General features: G+C 55.2%; 1 protein-coding gene across 1 annotated transcript in view; it reads left to right on the forward strand.

The window, feature by feature from the left end:
- Positions 1-16,644, forward strand: part of DNAH17 (dynein axonemal heavy chain 17) — a 33,809-nt gene that overhangs the window by 16,359 nt on the left and 806 nt on the right. Inside the window, exons 45-79 of the mRNA XM_062506404.1 lie at positions 66-239; positions 748-955; positions 1,051-1,216; positions 1,300-1,402; positions 1,528-1,675; positions 1,779-1,870; positions 2,046-2,207; positions 2,298-2,462; positions 2,608-2,799; positions 3,195-3,461; positions 3,944-4,105; positions 4,565-4,798; positions 4,990-5,154; positions 5,249-5,344; positions 5,437-5,654; positions 5,842-6,049; positions 7,545-7,660; positions 7,940-8,132; positions 8,236-8,471; positions 8,760-8,876; positions 9,357-9,561; positions 9,851-10,015; positions 10,137-10,277; positions 10,418-10,588; positions 10,733-10,855; positions 10,988-11,181; positions 11,292-11,440; positions 11,538-11,665; positions 11,918-12,145; positions 12,667-12,858; positions 13,416-13,595; positions 13,918-14,100; positions 14,733-14,915; positions 15,100-15,243; positions 15,720-15,945. Of these exons, the coding sequence (XP_062362388.1) occupies positions 66-239; positions 748-955; positions 1,051-1,216; positions 1,300-1,402; positions 1,528-1,675; positions 1,779-1,870; positions 2,046-2,207; positions 2,298-2,462; positions 2,608-2,799; positions 3,195-3,461; positions 3,944-4,105; positions 4,565-4,798; positions 4,990-5,154; positions 5,249-5,344; positions 5,437-5,654; positions 5,842-6,049; positions 7,545-7,660; positions 7,940-8,132; positions 8,236-8,471; positions 8,760-8,876; positions 9,357-9,561; positions 9,851-10,015; positions 10,137-10,277; positions 10,418-10,588; positions 10,733-10,855; positions 10,988-11,181; positions 11,292-11,440; positions 11,538-11,665; positions 11,918-12,145; positions 12,667-12,858; positions 13,416-13,595; positions 13,918-14,100; positions 14,733-14,915; positions 15,100-15,243; positions 15,720-15,945 (6,034 nt within the window). The remainder of the gene's footprint in view (positions 1-65; positions 240-747; positions 956-1,050; positions 1,217-1,299; positions 1,403-1,527; positions 1,676-1,778; positions 1,871-2,045; positions 2,208-2,297; positions 2,463-2,607; positions 2,800-3,194; positions 3,462-3,943; positions 4,106-4,564; positions 4,799-4,989; positions 5,155-5,248; positions 5,345-5,436; positions 5,655-5,841; positions 6,050-7,544; positions 7,661-7,939; positions 8,133-8,235; positions 8,472-8,759; positions 8,877-9,356; positions 9,562-9,850; positions 10,016-10,136; positions 10,278-10,417; positions 10,589-10,732; positions 10,856-10,987; positions 11,182-11,291; positions 11,441-11,537; positions 11,666-11,917; positions 12,146-12,666; positions 12,859-13,415; positions 13,596-13,917; positions 14,101-14,732; positions 14,916-15,099; positions 15,244-15,719; positions 15,946-16,644) is intronic.

A 16,644-nucleotide genomic window follows, 5' to 3' on the forward strand; every position in this document is an offset into this window, starting at 1 on the left:
ACCTGCCATCCCTCTCTGCACCCCATCATTGGCTGGGCTCTGAGTGCCTCTGTTTTGTCCTCCAGCTGGTGGATCACCGCCAGCAGTTCAGCAAGTGGTGGCTGGCAGAATTTAAAACCATCAAGTTTCCTAATCAGGGGACAATTTTCGACTATTACATTCATCCAGAAAAGAAGACATTCAATCCCTGGGATGAAAGAGTGCCAGAGTTCGAGCTCGACCCCGATGTCCCCTTGCAGGTATTTCCCACAGGTGCTGTGTTTATATGGTTTGTTTGACTGTCACTCCACAGTCATCCCCTCAGCAATGCATGGAGCATCACCAGGATTTGGACTGGTAGTACCAATCTAACCCAGATTAACCTGCAGCTTCAGAGAGTCTCACAAAGTAGCTGTGACTATTGCCTGAGTGCAAAATGTCCTTTAGCACTCAAATTGTGTTTCCTACAGTGGCATTTTGGAGGGTTTATCTAAGCTGTCAGGCAAAAGGGTGAGAAGCTGTGGCTGTGTGGCAGGTCCAGGAACTGCCCATGTTGTTCTGTGTAATAACTTGGTTTTGGTCTGAAAGTCTTTAGAATAATAGAGCACCCAAGATGTGCTTTAGAGAGGGACCAGGTTTGCATGCAGAGAGGACCATCCATTGGAGCTGCCAGGAGCTCTGTGTAGGGCTCTAGTACGCTGTCCCGACAGAGGATCCTGCCTCTGCCAGTGCCAGGGCAGTGCAGGGGCTGACAGTGCCTGTCCCCAGGCTGCCGTGGTGCACACCACAGACACCATTCGCCTCCGCTACTTCATGGACCTGCTGATGGACAAGCAGCGGCCGGTGATGCTGGTGGGGAACGCAGGGACGGGAAAGTCGGTCCTGATGTGGGACAAGCTGGAAGCACTCGGCACAGATGAATATCTGGTGCAGTCTGTGCCCCTCAACTTCTACACAACCTCAGCCATGCTGCAAGGTAAGGCTTGCAGAGCCAGCAGCTGGCCCCACACTGGGCTGTGCCACAGGGTCCTGCAGTGCTGACCCCCCACCCACCTACTCCTTTCACTGCAGCCGTCCTCGAGAAACCCCTGGAGAAGAAATCAGGTAGAATTTATGGTCCACCTGGCACCAGAAGGCTGATCTACTTCATCGATGACATGAACATGCCAGAGGTGGACAAGTATGGCACTGTGGCACCACACACGCTTATTCGGCAGCACCTGGACCACGGGCACTGGTGGGTGCTGGAGGGACACAGCATGATGTGGGAAGCCTGTCCCCATCCCTGGGGAAAGTCTCACGGTGCTGGTCCCTGCACAGGTATGACAGGAACAAGCTGACCCTGAAGGACATCCGCAATTGCCAGTACGTGGCGTGCATGAACCCGACCGCGGGGTCCTTCACCATCGACTCACGGCTGCAGGTGTGCAGGACTTGGGCGGGGCTCTGCCTGGCACAGCCACTCTCCAGAGGGTGGAAAGAGGCGGGGGACCCTGCAGGGCCAGCTGGCTGCCCCAGCCCCACGTCCATTTGTGCCCCTTTGTGCAGCGCCACTTCTGCGTGCTCGCTGTGTCCTTCCCCAGCCGGGAGGCTCTGCACACTGTGTACGGCACCATCCTGCAGCAGCACCTGGCCCGGCACAGCGTGCCACTGCTGCTCCAGAAGATGCAGCCCCAGCTGGTGGCAGCAGCGCTGGGTGAGCCTTTGCCACGCTGGGGTGGGACAATGCCCTGTTGGGGAGCCGGGCTCAGGGTTCTCTGGGGACCTGGAGCCTGCTCACCCCCCTGTCCTGCCAACAGCCCTGCACCAGAAGGTTGCCTCCAACTTTCTGCCAACAGCCATCAAGTTCCACTACATCTTCAACCTGCGGGACCTCTCCAACATATTCCAGGTAGTGGGAGAGCAGTTTTTTATAAAATGTCCTTATTCCTCCCTTTCCCCATCCCATATCTTTGCAGCATACCATGTCCCTGAAAAGGGCCTTGGCCTCTTCCCAGAGCAAACCTTTGCAATCAGGTGTGAGCAGCACTAAAATAACCCTAAGGGCTGTGGGGTTTGTTTGTCAGGGGCTGCTCTTCTCCACCCCTGAATGCCTGAAAACCCCTGTGGACCTGGTGCGTCTCTGGCTTCACGAGGCAGAGAGGGTATATGGAGACAAGCTTGTCGATGAAGAGGATCAGTACAGCTTCAAGAAGCTGCTGGCTGACGTCTGCAAAGCCTCCTTTCAAGTAAGTTGTGGTGAAAAGTGGAGCTCTGCAGCCCAGTGGTGCCCCCAGGTGCCCCAGAGCTGAGCCCCACGGCTGGAATTGCCTCTCCAGGATCTCAATGAAGAGCTGGTGTTTGCCAAGCCAAACATCTACTGCCACTTTGCCCAGGGCATGGATGAGTCCAAGTACATGCCAGTGGCAAGCTGGGCAGCTCTGAGTGACCTGCTCGGGGAAGCCCTGGACAGCTACAATGAGGTGAACGCAGCGATGAATCTGGTGAGTGCCTGCGGCAGGCAGCTCTGCTCTCAGAAGATGGGACTGTGGCATTGCACTGCTTGGTTGGGTTGGTGTATTCCAGGGCACTCACTGCTCTTTCTGCCCTGATCCAGAACACCAAACCTTCCCCTCCTGTTTTCTTCAGGTGCTCTTCGAAGACGCAGTGTCTCACATTTGCAGAATTAGCAGGATCTTGGAGTCTCCTCGGGGCAATGCACTGCTGGTGGGGGTGGGAGGCAGTGGAAAGCAGAGCCTGGCACGGCTGGCAGCTCATATCAGCAACCTGAGTGTGTTCCAGATCACGCTGAGGAAAGGCTATGGCATCCCAGACCTGAAGGTGGGAACAGCTTTGGACCCTGGCTCAGTGCCACCTCCTTGGGGATGGGTCCTGCACCTGCAGCAGCAGTGCCTGGGGTGGGCTCACCAGGCTCCGCTCTGTCTCCTTGTGACACTGTTTGCACACCAGGATCCACTCACAGGTGACACCCATGAGTCCTGCCCCGAGGGGCCACAGCCAGGCATGGGCAGGAGCTAGTGGTGACAGCAGGGGTGGTGGTGTGGGCAGCCCTGGTGCTGGACCTGTGCCTGGGCAGAGCACCTGGCACCAACTCCTTCCCAAAGGCTCCTTCCCTTCCAGCTCTCCAGGGCAGCCCAGGGTTGCTCCAAGCCAGCCACTTTGGAGAACACCTCATGGGGGTTGAACTGGGCAGTGACAGTTTCTCTCTGTCCCAGCTGGACCTTGCCTCCCAGTACATCAAAGCAGCTGTGAAGAACATCCCCGGTGTGTTCCTGATGACAGACTCCCAGGTGGCTGAAGAATCATTCCTGGTTGTGATCAATGATTTCTTGTCATCTGGGGAGGTGCCAGGCCTCTTTCAGGATACTGACCTGGAAACCATCATCGGGTCCATGAGGCCTCAAGTGAAGTCCCTTGGAATGGAGGATACAAAGGAAAACTGCTGGAAATTATTTATTGAAAAAGTCAGGCGCCAGTTAAAGGTGGGTGTTTGCTTTCCAGGTTGGTTTGTCTGTGCCCTTGATTTGCCTCATCCAAAACCTCTTTGCAACAGCCACAGAACACACAGGTTTCATCCCAGCATGGTGGGTTTGGGCAAAAGGTGTTTTGAGAGACTCCCCAGGTGTCCGCAGCCCCAGAGGCTGAAGAGTCCTTTATTGACCTCCCTGGGGGCAGAGGGGGTCAGTATTTCCACGGCCACAGATCATGCTGGGCACTCCCAGGGACACCCACATGAGCTCTGTGCTCAGCTGCTGACTGCAGCCACTAAAGGGAACCCAGTGCCAGCCCTGGTGAGAGGCACAGGGGGCACAACCAGACCATTTCGTGCACACTGGGAGTTAATGGGAAGGCAGCAAATCTCAGGTCTGCAATAGAATCCCTGCAGTCATGTGGAGCCCCCGAAAACACTGCTCCCACCCCGACAGCAGGGACACCCCACTCAACCTCTGCTACCCTGCCCCAGGTTGTCCTCTGCTTCTCCCCTGTGGGCTCAACCCTGCGTGTGCGGGCCAGGAGGTTCCCAGCTGTAGTTAACTGCACAGCCATCGACTGGTTCCACGAGTGGCCGGAGGATGCTCTCGTGTCTGTCAGCAGCAGGTTCCTGGAGGAAACACCAGACATCGAGGTGAGCTGGGACCCCAGCACAGCTGCTGTCCTAGGGACTGGGGATCCCGGGCTGCACTGGGCAATGAACTGCAGCTCTGCTGCTCTCTGTGTTCAGTGTGCCCAGGGATGGGGGTCTGGCACTGGGAACAGGTCTGGGATAAGTTTACAGCTGGTTCCAGTGCCGGAGCCTGCAGCCCTGCGCTCTGCTGGTAAGGACGAACTCTCCCTTTCCATTCTGCCCTTAAAACACCCCCAGGCAATAGCCTGGGGACAGCAGTTCCTCCTCACACAGGGGTGTCAGGGACAGAAATGGGCATGGGAACCAGCACCAGTGCCTGCACCACCAGCATCTCAGCTCTGCCTTGTGCTGCTTATGAGAGGGGTCACTTAGCTCTGGTCTCTGTGGCTGGACACAGAGCCAGGGCTGCAGGAGGGCTCAGCACAGCCACTGCAGCAGCTCCCTGTGCTCTCTGTGCAGCCAGAGGTCAAGGCCTCCATCAGCCAGTTCATGTCCTTCGTCCACACAAGCTCAAAGGAGATGTCCAAGATCTACCTGGCCGTGGAGAGACGCTATAATTACACCACGCCAAAGACCTTCCTGGAGCAGATAAAGCTCTACCAAAACCTGCTGGCAGATAAAAGGAGCAAGCTCTCTGCCAGCATCGACAGGCTGGAGAAGGGGCTGATGAAGCTGCAGAGCACAGCATCACAGGTGCTGCCCATTGCCTCTCTTGTGCATCGTGCCTGTACTGGGTCTGGCGCAGGGGGAGGGAGCAGGCACATCCCTGCAGGATGGTGACAGCGTCTGTGAAGTCCCCAAGCCATACCAAGACACTGCTCTTCCACGAGGCAGGGGTTGGCAGGATCAGCCTTTTCATCTGCTGTGTTTCTTCCCTCACTGAGGTGGATGACCTGAAAGCCATGCTGGCAGTCCAGGAGATAGAGCTGAAGCAAAAGAATGAGGACACAGACAAACTGATCCACGTGGTGGGTGTTGAGACCGAGAAGGTCAGCAAGGAGAAAGCCATTGCTGATGAGGAGGAGCTGAAGGTCGAGGCCATCAACAAGGTGCAAAGTGCTGAGCTGGTGTCCAACGTGGGACAGGGCAGCGTGAGCTCTGCGGTCACAGCCCCTTACTCCATCCCATGTCCTCCCTACCCAGATGGTGGCTGAGAAGCAACGAGCCTGTGCGAGCGACCTGGCAGAGGCAGAGGTGGTGCTGTCAGCTGCCCGCGAGGCCCTGGACACGCTCAACAAGGTGGGCAACCTCTCCCTGGGAAGCAGGTGCCCAGCTAATGCTGGCAGCCCTGGGCCACGGTGATGCTCAGGGGCCCTGTGGTCCCTCCCCAGTACAACCTGACGGAGCTGAAGTCCTTTGGGGCCCCACCACCAGAGGTAGTGAATGTGATGGCAGCCGTGCTGATTCTGACGGCCGAGAACGGCAAGATTCCCAAGGACAAGAGCTGGACAGCAGGAAAAGTCAAGATAGGAAAAGCAGACACTTTCCTTGCAAGCTTAAAAAACTATGATGGGGAAAACATCCCTGAGGCCTGTCTCAAGGCATTTGAGTGAGTCCATGGCTGGTTCCTGCCCCTCCACAGCCCCTGCCACCAGCTGCCCCGAGCAGGGAGGCCGGGGGGGGACCCTCACCCCAGAGCACAGCAGGGTTTGGGGACAGGAGCGGGATCCAGGTGCCACCCCGAGGAGGAGCGGGAGCGCCAGCAGTGCCCAGCACAGCGTGCGCTCCCGCTCCAGGCCATACCGCAAGGACCCCGGCTTCAACCCGGAGTTCATCAAGTCCAAGTCCACGGCCGCGGCAGGGCTGTGCTCCTGGTGCCTCAACATGGTGCGTTTCTACGAGGTGCACTGCACGGTGAAGCCCAAGAGACAGGCAGTGGCCGACGCTGATGCCGAGCTGGCAGAGGCGCAGCAGAGGCTGAGTCGCATTAAGAACAAAATCGCGGTGAGTGTTTGTCCCCAGAGCCCCCAGTGACCAAAGGAGATCGGTCACCCCTGACAGGGGTACCCCACTCCCCACCCCTTGGCTCCTGAGCTTATTTGGTGGGATTTAGTCTTTTTTTTTTTTTTTCACTGTATTTCTTGCTTTGCTTCTCACTTCACCTCTCAGTCTGAGTTTGCTTTTCTATTTCTCACTTTATTTCTGTCTCTAACTCTGTCTCTGTGTTTCTGTTTCTCACTGTTTCTAACTCTGTCTGTATATCTGTCTGGTTCTCTATGACTACTTTCTAATTTCCCTCTATCACCATTTCCCTGTAAGTCTACTTCTTTGTTTCTCTGTTTTACTATTTCTCTCTAACCCTAAGTCTATTTTGCTCTTTCTCTCTAACACTGTTTTGCTATTTCCCTCTATTTTTTACTCTCTAGCTTTAACCATATTTCTTTTTCCAACTCTATTTCTCTCTAACTCTATTTTTTTCTTTCTAACTCTTTCTTTTCCTATTTTTCTCTATATTTATTTTCCTTCTAATTCCATTTCTTTTTCTATTTCTAACTTTGTTTTCCTTTCTAGCTTTAAAATAAAAAAGCAGCAATATAAACTTTCATGCGCCTTGTGAGTAAAAAAAACAAAACAAACAAACAAAAACTTTAAATAATAATTAGAATAAAAATATTTATTCCAGGGAGCCTGAATTTTTCTACTGCTACAGCAGACATAGTTTTTCTTCATTTTTATATATACAATATAGGGCCCCTAATTAGTATTCCAGACAGGAGTAACTAATAATTACCATGATTAACCATTACATCCCTAGTCCCATCTGGAGTACTAAGTAAATTAGACAATTAACTAAGTACACAAATAATTGGCTAATTGGACAATTAATAATTTAGATAATTAGCTAATTAGCCTTTTTTTTTTCCACACCTATCACTCATCAAAAGTCCCACCTCTCACAAAGGCCCCGCCCCAGCAAAACAACACGAGGCCCCGGCCACGTGACTGCCGGGCGGTGTCTGTCCGTCTGTCCGTGTGTGTGTGTGTGTGTGTGTGTGTGTGTGTGTGTGTGTGTGTGTGTGTGTGTGTGTGTGTGTGTGTGTGTGTCTGTGTGTGTGTTTTCTCTGTCTGTGTGTGTGTTTTCTCTGTCTGTGTGTTTTCTCTCTGTCTGTGTGTCTGTCTGTCTGTGTGTGTTTTCACGTCTCCCGGTCTCCCCGGCCAGGTGACCGCCGGCTTTCCCGTGCCCCTGCTTTCCGGTCACGTGACCGCGATGACATCATTTGCCCCGCCCCCTTTGCGGAGCCGTGGTGATGTCATGTGCCCTCGCCCCTTACGTCATCACACGTCACAGCGCCCCGCGCTCCGTCCCGCAGCTCCGCCCCAGTCCAAACCGCTCCCCGGCTCCCTCGAGCCCCTCAGTCCAGCCCTGCGGCTGCGGCTGGGGCTGGGATGGAGCCTCCCACCGGGCAGGGAATAACTCTGGGGCTGTTCTTTTCCAAAGGCCCTGAATGCAAATCTGGCGACTCTCACTGCTCAGTTTGAGAAAGCCACAGCAGAGAAGATCAAATGCCAGCAGGAGGCTAATGAAACCAACAAAGTCATCAGCTTGGCAAACAGGTACGGTGCAAACGCTGGCTCTGCAGCTTCGTGGCAGGCTGCTGCTCCCTGGCATCGCCTGGTGGCCCTGATACCAGGGCTCTGGGAGCGGCAGAGCCCCCCATACCCTCCCCAAATTAAAAATTTCTAAGATGAATTGTGCCAGACATTCATGGGGGCAGGCATCCGTGGAGGTGTTTGGTGACAATGCCGAGGTCACCGTGGCTGGGTCCCCAGCCACCCCACACCCGGCTCACAGCAGCAGCCCCACGGCAGCCACTGTCCCCTGGAACCCCACAGGCTCGTTGGGGGGCTGGCGTCCGAGAACGTGCGCTGGGCTGAGTCAGTGGAACAGCTCAGAGAGCAGGGGAAGACACTGTGTGGGGACGTGCTGCTGGTCTCTGCCTTCGTGTCCTACATTGGGTACTTCACCAAGAAGTACAGGGCTGAGCTTCTGGAGAAGCACTGGGTGCCCTTCCTCCACGGGCTGACGGTGAGAGGCCACAGGTTCCATCCCAGAGTGCCCTCCCCCATCCCACCAGCCCCGGGGGCTCCCACGCCTCTGGGGCCAGGCACCCAACAGCCCCTCTGTGCAGGTGCCCATCCCCATCACCCCAGACCTGGATCCCCTCAGCCTCCTCACGGACTCTGCCGACGTGGCTGCCTGGAACAACCAGGGGCTGCCCAGCGACCGCACTTCCACCGAGAACGCTGCCATCCTGTGCAGCACCCAGCGCTGGCCGCTGCTCGTGGACGCCCAGCTGCAGGGCAGCAAGTGGATCAAGAACAAATACGGGGAGGACCTGCAGATCGTCCGCCTGGGCCAGCGAAGGTGGGCCAGGGGCTGTGGGGTGGGCACAGACTCGGGCTGCACGAGCCCCCCTTTCCCTGCCACTGAAGGGTGCAGTCAGGACAATCACGTCCCGCATCACGTTCAGGGCAGCAACTCTGATGGTGTACCTGACACCTCCAAAAGCTCTGTGGGGGCTGGGACTGGCAGAGCACAGCAGGGTCCTGATAGGGCACAGTGGGTGGAAGGTTCTCTGTGAGCCCCCCACAGCAGCCCAAGCCCCCCACTGTGCACAGGCTCACCACACACGCCTCCTCTGTCCCCCCTCAGGTACCTGGACATCATTGCCCAGGCAGTCTCTGAAGGACAGACGCTGCTGATCGAGGACATTGGTGAGACGGTGGAGGCCGTGCTGGACCCACTGCTGGGCAGGACCGCCAAGGGCAGGTCAGCACAGCCCAGTGCTGAGGGGTTTCACCTGCCCCAAGCGTCTGCTGCTGCCCCAAAATGTTGGCAGATGCACCTTCACTGTGGGCAGCCTGGGAGCCTGATCCCCCAGTGTTCTCCAGTATGTCCCACGGAGGACACCTGTACTGGGTGTGGTCTTTCTGGCTGTTCTGGTCCTTGGCATCCAGTAGATTTGGTGATTCAAGGACATGTTCCCTGGGACACCTGCCATATGGCACAATAAGCTGGAAGGGGAACTGCACCCCAGAGGCCATGGTGGACTGTGGCAGGGCAGTCTCCAGCTTCTGTTCCTCCATCCTTGCCCTGCCCAGTCTTGTTTGGTATTTTTGCCCTTGCTGTGTCTCTTCCCAACCAAAGAAATACATTCCCAAGTGGCCAGGAACAGTACACGGGCTGAGGGTGTCTGTGATGAGTTACTGCCCAGTGTGTGGGGATTGATTTGTTTAATTAACTGAACAGATACATGAGAATTGGAGACAAAGAAGTAGAGTATAACCAGCAGTTCCGCCTAATCCTGCACACCCGATGTTTCAACCCGCACTACAAACCAGAGGTGCAGGCTCAGTGCACTCTCATCAACTTCTTGGTGACCCGGGAGGGCCTGGAGGACCAACTGCTGGCTGCTGTGGTGGCCCGGGAGCGGCCGGACCTGGAGGCCCTGAAGGTACAGGGGCTAGGGGGGGCTGGTTAGAGGGGTGGGAGAGGCCGAGGCACTGCGGAGCTTTAGGGCACAGAGCAGGAGAGCTCCCCTCCATGTGCCCACTGCCCCCCACAGCCAGCACTGTCTGTGCACACTCATCACCTCACCTTGTGGGTGATGGTGGCACCCAGGAGGGGCCACATCCACCTTCCCCTGGCACCAGCATGCTGGTGGCCCTGTGACAGAGTGACTGGTGCCAGCACTGTGTTCAGTGATCTCTTGAGCAACACATCCCTGGGCACTGCTGTGGCAGGCAAGCCTGACCAAGAGCCAAAACGAGTTCAAGATCAAACTGAAGGAGCTGGAGGACTCACTGCTGGCCCGGCTCTCAGCTGCTGGGGGAGATTTCCTGCGGGACACGGCACTGGTGGAGAATCTGGAGATAACAAAGCGCACAGCCAAGGAAATTGAGGAAAAAGTAAATGTGCTCCCTGGAGCTGGTGCTGCAGGCAGAGCTCAGCTGGGCACCCAGCAGGAGGGTGGGCACTGCTTTGATGAGTGATGGGGTTCTGGTAACATCCACCCCCCTGCACCTCCAGGTAAAAGAAGCTAAAGTCACTGAAGTACAAATAAACGAAGCGAGAGAGAACTACCGGCCAGCAGCAGAGCGTGCATCCCTGCTGTACTTCATCCTGAGTGACCTTTGCAAGATCAACCCCATCTACCAGTTCTCTCTCAAGGTAGATGGGGAGTGAGGAGGGACAGAGATGTCTGCGGGTGAAATAGAGTTGGGGGAGCACAGAGATGCAGTGTTTCAGCTTCCATGCTGCTGACGAGACCCCAGCAGCCACATGCTGATGCCTGCTGGGATCTTCCTCAGGCCTTCAATGGGGTTTTTGAGAAAGCCATCCAACGTGCCATCCCCAGCGAGGACACCCGGCAAAGGGTGATCAACCTGACGGACCAGATCACCTACTCGGTCTATGTGTACACTGCACAGGGCCTCTTTGAGAGAGACAAACTCATCTTCCTGGCCCAGGTTGCCTTCCAGGTAATCCCTACAAGTGTCTGGGGCAATCATGTGGCTTTTAGACACCTTGTTCTGTGGTGCTGCTGTGTATGCTCAGAGCCTCTCACCCCTCGCACTGGGGCCGTGGGCATTGGGTGGCTGTGATGCTGGACTCCCAAATTTCAGGTCCTGGCCCTCAAGAAAGAAGTGAACCCAGCAGAGCTGGACTTCCTCCTGCGCTTCCCTGCCAAGACTGGTGTCACATCCCCTGTGGACTTCCTGCAGCACCAGGGCTGGGGTGCTGTCAAGGTGGGTCTGTGCAGTCACCCGCTGTACCAAGGCAATGCCAACACAGCCCCTAGGGCTGGGGTCACCTGCAGGGGGTCCCTGAGGATGAGCAGAGCCCAGGAGTGATTTAGTCCTTCTCTGTGGGACCTGAAGGCACTTTCAGAAATGGAAGAGTTCAGCAGCCTGGAGAACGACATTGAGAGCTCAGCAAAGCGATGGAAAAGGTTTGTGGAGATGGAGGCACCAGAGAACGAGGTGTTCCCCATGGACTGGAAGAACAAGTCAGCCCTGCAGAAGCTGTGTGTGCTCCGGTGCCTGCGCCCTGACAGGATGACTTATGCCATCAGGTATCTGGTGCCCAGCACAGACCTCTCCTGCAAGAGCCCCAGAGTGTCACCACTCCAGCTGCAGCCAGTGACTGTTCCCATCTCACAGAATGGTTGTATTTTTTCTGTAGGAAGTTTGTGGAAGAGAAGATGGGAAGCAAGTATGTGAAAGGAAGGAGCATTGATCTCTCTGAGGTGTACAAGGAGAGCAGCCCCTCCACGCCCCTGTTCTTCATCCTCTCCCCCGGTGTTGACCCGCTGAAGGACGTGGAGGCACTGGGTGAGGCACTGCCCACCCCAGACTGGCACCAGCCCCGCTGGTCAGAGCTGCATGGCCCCAGGTCAGTACCAGTACTGACAGCACATTCCCCTCCCAGGCACGAGGCTGGGTTTCACCATTGACAACGGGAAGATCCACAACATATCCCTGGGGCAAGGCCAGGAGATTGTGGCAGAGCGCGCCATGGAGGTGGCAGCTGCAGAGGGCCACTGGGTCATCCTGCAGGTGGGTGGGGGGCAGTGGGGCACACCACAGGGTGCACAGCCCTGACATCGACCGGGCACACCAGGGCACAAAGTCCTGCCAGCGTCTGGGCACACCATGCATGGCCATGGCAGAGCCACTGCCTGGGCGAGCTGGCTGTGCCCAGCCCAAGTGCCCTCGTGCTGTTCTGCACCTTCTCCTGTGGGGACACCGTAGGAATCTGGCTGTTGGGGAGAAGTGAGATTCACAAGGTGCAGAGAGTTTCTTTTGCAGAACATCCACCTCGTGGCACGGTGGCTGGGCACGCTGGAGAAGCTGGTGGAGCACCACAGCCAGGACAGCCACCCCGAGTACCGACTGTTCATGAGCGCCGAGCCAGCCCCCAGCCCCGAGACACACATCATCCCACAGGGGCTGCTGGACAACTCCATCAAAATCACCAGCGAGCCACCGACAGGCATGCGTGCCAACCTGCACGGAGCCCTCGACCTCTTCTCCCAGGTACTCCCTGTGCCACCCCCACCCTTCCCCAGCTGCCTCCTCAGGGCATTCTGGTCAGCAGACATGGCTCATCCCCTGCCAGGGTTCCCCAGGCTGAGCATCTGGGGGTGTTGCTGTTCCAGGGACACTGCACCTGGAGCCAGCCCTCACTAGCACATCCTCCTGGAGTGCTCAGAGTCCCCCTCTGGCAGGGGTTTAGGGGTAACCAGAGCTGCCCGAGGGTTTCCAACACAAGGAAGTGCCAGGTTGCCAGTGCCTTTCCTGAGGCTGAACTTGCAGCTGCTGCAGCTTTGCCATGAACAAGCTGCCTCAGCTGTCAGCAGGGCACTAGGCATCCTAATTCCTTCATAAACAAATGAGTGCAAAAATTACCAACTAGCAAACCATTAAAATACAACTGTATGCCTTTTTTTTTTTTCTAATTAACACTTTCAATTCTCTTTTGCCTATGAATGTTCTTCACTAGAGGGGCATCTGATAGCAATACTCAGCTGCAGCTCAGCCTCACTGTTCCTCTGCAGGAAACACTGGAGCAGTGCAGCAAAGAAACGGAGTTCAGGTGCATCCTGTTTGCACTTTGCTACTTCCATGCAGCAGTAGCTGAGCGGCGCAGGTTTGGGACTCAGGGCTGGAACAGGTCGTACCCCTTCAACAACGGCGACCTGATGGTGTCTGTGAACGTCCTGCACAACTACCTGGAGGCCAACCCCAAGGTGAGCATAGTAAGGTGACTGCTCCTCAGCACAGCACACACTGCAACAATTGGCCTTTGTTAGAACATTCACCAGTTTGTAGCACAAACACCGTCTCATGAAGAAGCCCAGGGCCAGGAGCTGTTCCTCCCCTGCTCCCTGCACGCTCAGGCAGGGCAAGGGGATGAGTGCTCAGCCTGGCTGAGCTGGGTGGAAGAGGCAGGAAAGTGCTTGCCCTGGTCAGTCTGCCTGCCTTGACCTTTGCCTTGGTGATTGGTGCATGGTTCCACCTAAAAAGCAAAGCCTGCCCCCAGAATGCAGGTGCAGTGAGCAGGGCTGAAGTCTCACCTTTAGACCTGCCCTCACAGACATGATCAGTGCTGGCTGGAAAAAAGATGGGATTCAAACCACAGATGGCTGTGTTCATACTGGGACAAGGAGAAATCTGTGGATGATCAAGAGCCACCCCTCTTCCTAAACCTCTGTGGGTGCAGGGACTGTCACCTCCCTGCAGAGGTCAACCCTGGAGCACTCCTGGGGAGCTGCTCAGGAGCCTCAGGCTGAGCCTCTCCCTGCAGGTACCGTGGGATGACCTCCGGTACCTGTTTGGTGAGATCATGTATGGGGGGCACATCACTGACGACTGGGACCGCCGGCTGTGCCGCACCTACCTGAGCGAGTACGTCCAGCCCGAGATGCTGGACGGGGAAGTGGCCTTGGCTCCAGGGTTTATGATCCCTCCCCGCTTGGATTATGAGGTAAGAAACATTGCAGTTTGCTGTAGAAAACCCCTGCTCTGGATAAACGTGCATGAGTCCATGTTCCCTCTCGCTCACCAAGGGGAATGTAAGGGAGAGTGTCAGTCCCCTGGGAATGCACAGAATTGCTGCAAAAGTAATTCCTGTGGTTGAGATGGAAAGGAAAAAACTTGGCCGAGACACAAATTTTAAAAGCCTCCATGTGCACAGGCAGGTGCTGCAGAGGGCCCTGAGAGTGTTGATGGGTTTGTAAGGTTGCAGGGAACTTTGGGCTCCTTTGCCTGCTCTCCCAAGCTAACGCTGGCCATGACCCTGCACCCAGGCCTACCACCAGTACATTGATGACAACCTGCCAGGAGAGAGCCCCCACCTGTATGGCCTTCACCCCAATGCAGAGATGGGTTTCCTGACCGTCACCTCAGACAGGCTCTTCCGCACAGTGCTGGAACTGCAGCCCAAGGAATCCGAGGCTGCTGGAGGCACAGGTGCCTCTCGAGAGGAACAGGCAAGTCCTGTCTCTTTATGGTAGAAATTAACTGATTCTTTTTTGAGGTGGGAGGGGAAAAAAATTCTTAAGGGTGACAAATGAGAGGCTAGAGAGGGGAGACAGATACAGGCCCCAGAGCAGTAAGGAAGGGGCAGCAGAGGGAGGTGGTTCCAGCCCAGCCACGTGTGGTCATCGGCCCAGGGATGGTGGCACACACAGAACAGAGGCAGCCAGCAGCATGGTCAGGAACATCACACCCTGATGAGGCCAAGATGCACCACTGGCAACGTGTGGCTTACATGGGGCTCCTCAGCAGATAGAGCTGGCTGAAGAACCTCCATTCACAAGAGCAACTACTAAAAACAAAGATTTTAAATAATTTTTTTGTAAAGTCTTCTTCTTGACAGCCTGGACTTTACAACTGAATTTCACAGCCTCCATGACCTCAAATATCTTAGCTTGGCTATCAAGAAAGAACTATAGCTTATTAATATCCAAGAGCAGTTAGTAACAGAATGGAGCATTAGCAACAGAGGAGGAGGTACAAAGAAACACCAGGGCAGAAAAAGAAAAAATCTTACCAACTTAATTGAATGGAATCTGCAGCATTTTTCTCTGGGCAAGAGCAGTTTATGGCATTCTCATTTCAGGTGAAGTCAGTCCTGGATGAAATCCTTGGGCAGCTGCCGGAGCCGTTCAACACGGAGGAGATGATGGCAAAGGCAAAGGAGAAAACCCCATACACGGTTGTAGCCCTCCAGGAATGTGAAAGGATGAACATCCTGACCAATGAGATCAGGCGCTCCCTGAAGGAGCTGGACTTGGGACTGCAGGTACACAGCAGGCAGTAGCCTGGATCATCTCCCAGCATTTGCAAAGCTCTCTCTGCCTTTGCTGCAGCTCTTGCCCATCGAGCTGTGCAGCCCCAGCCTTCTGCTCCCTGAGCCCACGCACAGCCCTGGGCTGTCCCACGGCTGGCTGCAGTGACACTGCTTGGGCTCTTCTCCTTTTTTAAAGGGAGAGCTGACGATCACATCCGAGATGGAAGAGCTGGCAAACGCTCTCTTCTATGACAGTGTTCCAGAATCATGGACACGTTATGCCTATCCCTCCCTCCTCAGCCTGGCAACCTGGTATGCAGACCTGCTCCTGCGGATCAGGGTGAGCAGTGTGTGTAACAGTCAGAGCTTAGGGGGCCCCAGGACTCTCCCCTCCAGTGCACTGGTTTATCGGTTTATTTCTCAGTATCAATTTAACCAGCCTGACGTACCTGAAAAGGGCTGTTACTCCAGGAATGGGAGCACAAATGTGACCAGGGTTCCCATTACAGTACATCACTGCAGATCAGCTCTCTTCCCCCCCATTACAAATCTGGGTGTCCCATTAAAAAAATAAAAAAATAAAAAATCAACAACTGGCTTTGTTAAAAAATAACAGCAGTATTTTCTGCACTAAGAAATCAGGGTTTCAGCTTCATTGTTGCAGAGGAATCTGCTGCTTATTCCTCCCACACCACCTCCAGCCAATCCTCAAGCTGAAGCTTGGGTTATGCACAGCAAAGCATCAGCTCTGTCACAGTGTCCTCCAGCTCACAGCACATCCTCCACCCTAAAGGATTCTGCTGGTTTATTTTCCAGGAACTGGAAGTCTGGTCAACAGATTTTGTGCTGCCTGCAACAGTGTGGCTGGCGGGATTCTTCAACCCCCAATCCTTCCTCACAGCCATCATGCAGTCCACAGCCAGGAAAAAGCAGTGGCCCCTGGATAAGATGTGTCTGGCAGTGGATGTGACCAAGAAAACCCGAGAGGAGATAACATTTCCCCCTAGAGAAGGCTCCTATGTCCACGGGCTGTTCATGGAAGGTAAAAACTTCATCTCTGAGATGTTTCAGACATGGAGCAGGCCCAGCTCAGCCCTTCTCCCTCGTGCAGCCAAGCAGTGTCAGCACTTGCTGGCCGCTCTGCCCTGCCCCGTGCTGCTGGCAGCTCATAGCAGGGAGCCCTGGGTCCACCTGGGTCCAGGCTCAGCCGCCAGCTGAGGGCAGCACTGCCCGGATCACACGGCCTTTCCAAACCAGAAATTTGTGTTTTAGTAATTCAGGCTCTAGCTCATGAACTCCAGGGCTCTAGTGAATACATATGTCACATTTCTTAGTTGATGTTCAAGTAAGACAAATTGAGAAAATTAAATCCATGATAATTACTGCTACTGAGAGGGAAGGAGGCAGTTTAGCAGAGCAGCTGAGGAGTCCACTTGGACAAAAGCAGAGAGCACATGGGACAGCATGTGATAGATAGATCCCACCCCAGCCAGCTCACCTTAAACTCTGCACTTCCCATATAAAGCCGTGCTGAAGGAAGGGGTGGGGACAGAATTTATTCAGACATCCCACACACAGTAAGGCAAATGCAGTCCTGGGTCACAGTGAGATGAGAACATGACAGACCTAACCCCCGTGGAGCCACTCTACCCATCCCTAACCTCTGAGCTCCCCCTACAAGCAGCTCTGAAGCCCCGGGAGGTGGCAGTGCCCCAGGATCTGTCTGTCAAAGCCCCGGGGA

Source organism: Cinclus cinclus, chromosome 20 (assembly GCF_963662255.1).
Source record: "Cinclus cinclus chromosome 20, bCinCin1.1, whole genome shotgun sequence".
In the NCBI taxonomy this organism is placed as follows: Eukaryota; Metazoa; Chordata; class Aves; order Passeriformes; family Cinclidae; genus Cinclus; species Cinclus cinclus.